The sequence below is a fragment of the Manis javanica genome, chromosome 10, assembly GCF_040802235.1.
Source record: "Manis javanica isolate MJ-LG chromosome 10, MJ_LKY, whole genome shotgun sequence".
Classification (NCBI taxonomy): Eukaryota; Metazoa; Chordata; class Mammalia; order Pholidota; family Manidae; genus Manis; species Manis javanica.
In genome coordinates, this window is record NC_133165.1 from 66,227,925 (window position 1) to 66,234,415 (window position 6,491).

General features: G+C 41.5%; 1 protein-coding gene across 4 annotated transcripts in view; it reads right to left on the reverse strand.

The window, feature by feature from the left end:
* The window catches only part of CPM (carboxypeptidase M), a 63,428-nt gene extending 57,738 nt beyond the window's left edge, over nt 1–5,690 (reverse strand). For all 4 annotated transcript variants that reach the window (XR_005061012.2, XM_017656081.3, XM_037017037.2 and 1 more), the window contains exons 1-2: nt 5,606–5,690; nt 5,148–5,310 (exon numbers count right to left, since the gene is read on the reverse strand). Coding sequence is in view for 3 of the 4 variants with exons in the window: in XM_017656081.3 (XP_017511570.2) it covers nt 5,148–5,307 (160 nt within the window). In the remaining variant the exon portion in view is untranslated. The remainder of the gene's footprint in view (nt 1–5,147; nt 5,311–5,605) is intronic.
* Nucleotides 5,691–6,491: the final 801 nt, after the last annotated feature.

Consider the following 6,491-nt stretch of genomic DNA (forward strand, 5'->3'; position numbering starts at 1 on the left):
CTTTGGGGCAGGAATCTTAACCAATGACAGGGAGATTTCTGAGTACCTGAAGTGGTTATGAAGACTCCTGGCAGAGGAATTCAATAAGTGTTTTTTGAATGAATATATGAAGGTGAGGGTTCTTGGAGAAAAAGCATGAGAAAAATCATCTCTCCCTTACACTTTAAACATAACAATAGGAAATTGATACTATGGTAATCTTTCTTATTATGATTATTATTATAAGAATACAATATAAGATCTACCCTCTTAGGAAATTTTTAAGTATACAGTACAGTATTGTTACCTATAGGCACTATGCAGTACAGATCTTTAGGATGTATTCCTCTTGTATGACTGACACTTAGTACCTTCTGACACATAATACAGTAATCTTTCAAACCACTAATGCCAGTACCAACTTATGATTAGTATAAGAGTTAGAAGAGTTTTTCCTTAGCATACATTTCTTGTGAGATAAATCAATACAATCACAATCTTCTGGGAAGGCAATTTGGTCACATATATCAAATACGTAAAACTGTTTAAGACCTGGGAAATTCCTTTTTGGAAATGTATCCTTAACAGCAGCTCCTAGAGTAACTTCTGGTGGGTTAGTAAATGCTAACACTGGGATCACACTGATACAAAGTAAAGGATCTAGAATTTGATCTTGGGCACTGGTTCCAAAGCCTGCAGCTCTGACGACTTCTGCTGTCTTAGCCACAAAGATGTTCACCATGGCATTGTTTATAACATGGAAAGTTTAGAAAGAAACTAAATGTCCATCAGTGGATATAAGTTAGATAAACAATAGTATATTTATTGATAGGACACAAAACAGGACAAAAAAACTGAGTTTTAGAACAAGTTTGCATGGACAAACCAGATATTGGTTCGGTTCTGGCAAAAGGCATAAAACAGCGCATGCCTTTAGCTATTCCAGTCTATTAAATGTTCTCTTTGGATGGTGAGATTTTCATTTTTCTTCTTGGTGCTTTGTTGTTTCTTCCAAGTTTTCTAAATGAACTTGAAATCCTTTTGCACTAAGAAAAAAATTACTAATAAATTTTTCTCTGCATCAGTGTAGCCCACTCAAAATATAATGCAAACCATATACATACCTTAAAATGTTCTTGTAACCATAACCACATTAGAAGTAAAAAGAAACAGGTGAATTAAAAAATCTCTTATTTAACCTATGTAGCTAAAATATTATCATTTCAACATGTAATCTATATGAAAATACAAAGAAGTAAAATATTTCCTCAATAACATTCAGTCTTCAGAGTCACTTTAGCACATCTCGTTTGGTCTCACATTTCACCTCAGTAGCCAAGTGGCTAACGGCTACCACACTGGTGTTCACTTCCACAACACATATACGAATGGCTACAGATCCTTGGCAGAAGCTACACTTGCAGATCAAATGTGCCCAAATCATGGCTCTGAAACCCTCCACTAACCTCAGTCTCCATGTAACCATCTACATCTGTGCCAAGCTTCTTCTTTAAGAGAAGAGATGTGTTTGGGAGACACATATGTGGATCTGAGTTTGAATACTCCCCTTAACACTTATCAGCTGTGTGATCTTCATTGAGTTTATTAACTTCTCTGTGCCTCATTTGACCTGTTCTATAAATGAGGATAACACCTACTTTTGAAATAATATATTAAAACACCTAATACATGGAAAGCACCTTACCGCAGATTTTTATTATCTGCCCCCTGCCCTATACAATCTTCTTTACATAAAATAAAGGTTAGACTTAGCAGGAGGCAAGACAAGATTCTTAAAACAGATGGTAGGAAATCTCACTTAAAATAGTCCTAGAAGTAATTTTTAGACAGGGAGCAGAGAGCCTAGTTAGGGGAAATCCACCTGTGTATTTTAAAGGGGCTACCTCAGGGAGGGGAATGAGTGGCATACATCTTTGCTTGCTTCATACAGCAAAGATTCAATCCATTAAACAAACAGATATAAATTATTGAATATATGCCAGGTATTCTGCTAGACAAAAGGAATTAGGAGTATCTTTTTTAAAAAGGAAAGAAAAAGGGAGGTATACCCTTAACTTAATGGAGGAATGAATGAATGAATGACTACTTAACCTTTTCTGATTTTTCTCAACTCAGTTGTCCATTCTTTGAGTTACTTATTTCACCTAAGATTTTCTCTACCACATTATTAAATAGTGAGTTTCTTCCAAAATGCTCAAATGAAATATGGTCAGTCTATTATGGCTGAATCTAGGTGAATAGTATATGTGTATTCAACTTTACTGCAGGTTTCAAACATTTCAAAAATAAAAATTGAAAAAAAAATGACCAATTATAAAAGGTAATTATCATGACATGTATCAATGGTTTTATAGCATCACTGTTTATACCAGACATCAGAAACTACACAAATGCCCCAAAGAGGTGAATATCTAAGAAAATCCTCATAACCAAGAGGATGAAACACTATACAGCAACAGATTCCCACCTGTAGACATTGTCAATTCACAGAAACTTAATAATGTGAACTGGGGAAAGAAGCAGAATAGAATCCATGATGAAAACAATGAAAATATATGAGATACACATTTACAAAAACTATACATCTATTTGACCAGGTAGGAATTTTACTTCTAAGTAGGTTGCCCATGTTCATTAATAAAAAGGAAAATAAATAACATATATGGCAAATGCTGTTTGATAAGCAAACTTATGCCCTGTTAGAGGGGCAAGATGGATGGGGAAAACTGCCTATCTAGTCAAAGAGCACCAGCAAAGGAGGGCCACCTTTCATTACTTATGTGTGGGGGCCAAGGGCAGGCGGTTCCACATGTGCCATTGCGACAGGTAGATTGTCAGAGCTGAAAACAAGGCCCAGATGACTCAGAAACTTTGACTTTTCCTCTACCAAGTGCATAAAAGGATTTAGATGAAGGAACTGCCCCAGGAGAGTTATCACCATAGCTAGCAATGCTAATGCGAGAGATGTGGTAGATATGTCTGTGAAATTCTCAGTATGTCCCATTGTGTCTGTGAGGCCCACCAAGCATTTTGTTTACCAAACATTTAGTCTTTCACATCCCTGTGAATCCCTTCCCTTTTCCCTGTGAGGTCTCAGACCCCTCCCCACTTCTCCTTAGTTCAGGATGACAGACACACCTCATTGTCCCAGACTGTCTTTGGAATCGATGTCTACGGATTCTCTGTACTGAACACTGTAATTAACTTTTGGTTTTTGTCCTCCTGTAAATCTGTCTCATGTCAATTTGATTCTTAGACAAGCCAGAAGAACCTTGAAGGGCAGAGGAAAGGTCTTCCTCCCCAACACTTCCGCAACTGACTCCCAGGTGGAGCTTAACCTACTACTTGGAACCTCACAGCCCATCTGGGATTTTTCTTAATCTGCGTACTTATTATGAACAACATATGCAACACAAACATTTGACTGCTAGTGTCAGATTTGATTTTTACATGGTAGCTCTCAGTGCTTTAACCACAAGAGCGCATACAAGGTTAAAAAACAAAGTCTTCTGTTTTTCACTGTTACTGTAGTCTGACATGCAGAGTAGATCAAAATAGCTGGTTCACACTAAGAAAGAGATTCCCCAACTTTCACAAGCACTTTGTGCTTGAAAACATAAACAACTTGCCAAGGTCATTTAGTACTTAAAATTAACAACATCCTCATCATCTTGTGATTTAAATGATGACTGAACAATAACTCAAGTAGTTGTGTTCTATATTTCCTTTATTAATATAATCAGTATTCTTAGACCTTTTAAAAGTGTGCCTCTCTAGCTCTAGGGAGAAATGTTTTCAAAAGGTTGAATACATACATATGCTGATTCAAGATATGATTTCTCACACATCCAACCTCTATAACTTTGAATTATAGAGCAATATAGAGTAATTCTGGCACCGACTGTTCGACAAAGTTGTTTAAAAACAAAGATCGCATTACACACACAGCTCAGGATTTTTATTTTGCATTGCACATAAGTAAATCTATGTACTAATTCTTTAATATAAAAACCATGACCTTAATGTTTTTTTTCCTGGAAAGTGATTAAGAATATGGTAATTGAGAGACTCCGAATTGGTTCGAAAGCTCAGAGCTAAAATCCAGAGTTTGAAAACACCTTATAAAGAGTTCAGATATAAACTGCATTAAGTTGACAAAACTTGACTTAAGCATTACGTTTTCAGGTAATCTCTTTGGAGGGACCAATATAATAAAAGATTAAGAAATTATAATATCTGATAAAACTATTTGCCCTGTCCCCAAAATGTCTAAGCCTTTAAGTAGAATGATCTGAGTGCCAATCCTGGTTATAAAACTCACTATCTGGGAGATCTTGGGCAAAATGATTTCCCTATGATTTAAGTTCTCTGTCATAAAAATGATAGTTACTTAGTATACAGTTAACATTTGTACTTAAAAACTTAATACAATTTCTAAATTAAAACAATAAGGCAATTAAATGATAAACACAAAAACGCTAGAAATAGTACCAATCACTAACACATATTATCTAGAAATTGTCTTATTTGAATGATAATTTTTAAAACAGACTTTAGTATCAGAGCCACATTTTTTGCATAACTTTGAGCCACAATGTTAATTAAACATGACACAAATCTTCCCAGCAGAACTGTACTATTTAAGATTAGAAGAACTGGTATAAGTGATAGTTTTGCAAAACTTTAAGCTGCAGGGCTAATTATACATGACATAGAATCTCACCAACAGAACTATACTATTTTAGCTTAAGATACTTGAAGAAATAATACTAATAGTTTGAGCCATATTTAATGAAGCCAACAAAAAGGGAAACCTGAGGTGGATAAACGGACTCCCTTGGCGGTTTATTTTAGAAAAGGAATTAAAACACACATCCCAGGCAAGCAATGGCAAGATCCTGAACTCCATTAACACACAGGCTCACTGACGCCTAATGACAACAGAGACATTGAGTAAAATTCAGGACTTCCTACGCTACCCTGACAAAACAACACACACACAACAGCAGAAAGCAGCCAGGACGTGAGGCTCTGGTTTACCTGCTCGGAGACCATCTGTGCAGCTCAGGAGAGGGGACACGAGGCTAAGGCATGCGTAATGAATGGAAGCGAGGAGAGGGTTTGGGAAAGTGCACGACGAACCCTACCTTCCACAGACTTCCCAATACTGTGTAAGTGAGTGATGGAACTGTAGTCTTGGGCAATATTTTTCAAAAACGCTTCCATCTCTTCCTGGTGGTGGTAGCCGAAATCCAGAGCGGCCACCGACCGCAGGAGCAGCCCTAGCCAGAGGCGGGCGAAGTCCATGTTCTAGAGGCGAGTAAGAGCAATAATAAAGCTGAGAACACATAAGGAAGCGGGGCGGGGTGGACATGCCTAGCGCCAGCTCTGCACTCTCGTGTCAGGTCCCCTAACGCTATCGCTCCCCGCTTCCTAAGGAGGTAAAAGTTGGAAGCAACGCACTCAGGAGTTTGCGCCCGGAGTACGGTGAGCCCCGGACGCCCTCCATCCTGCCCCCCGCCCTCCGGGTCCTCCTCCCTGGACCGCAGCCCGCCGGCCCCAGCGACCGCAGCAGCTACGCGGGCCCGGGGCACCCCAATCTCACCCCAAGACAGGCGCACACCTCCACCCGCCCGCCGCAGCCCAGCGGGGCGCGACCATATAGACCGGCCAGAGGGGCGGGCACACCCGGGCTCCGCCCCGGCGCCTGACGGACGTCGCGCTGGCCCACTCAGGCGCCACGCGGTCCCTCCTGGGCGTGGCGGGGCGGAGCCGTGCGGCCCTGGTGCCTAGGTCCCTTTGGCACCTGGGCGAACCTGTCCCGGCCGCACGCCGGGTTCCAGGTGCTGCGTGGGCTGGGGACCAGCGGTCGCGGGAAACCGCGTGGCCCGTCACGAATTCAGTTTTTACCAGGGCCGCAGGTGGAAAGTGTGTTCCTGTTGCGGCCGCGGCTCCGGCCACTGACTGGGTCCAGGACGCTCCGCCGAGGGACACTCGGGCGTTTGGGTGTTTCCGGCCGCAGCGAGTTTGGAGAGCGTAAAAGCGCGGCTGCTTGCGCGTCTGGTGGTGCGGGGGCCGCGCCCCTGGCTCACCCGGAGCCCCGGGACGTGCGGTCGGCTCTGCGCGGGCCCTTAAGGGTGTCTGCGGCCGGAGTAGCAGGGGCTGCGCTGCCAGCCCTGTTCTGCAGTCTTGTGTGTTTAAGAAAGAAAAACCCACGCGTATAGAAGTTTTAAAGGCCGTCAGTGTGCAGCCTAGGAAAATTTCCAACCACTTCATGTGGTGTATGATATTTGGCTAAATCGAGATTGAATTTTAAACTGGAAATCACGTGGAAGAAAGCAGAGCCACTATTTGTAAATCCAAGGCTCCCTCCACCAACGCTTACTTCCTACGCCAGTTTTCAGTTCTTCTTCCTAAAACGTTTCTTCGTGGACGGACGGGGTGGTATGGGTTTGCGCTAGGGAAAACAAGGACTTCACTTAAACCTCAGG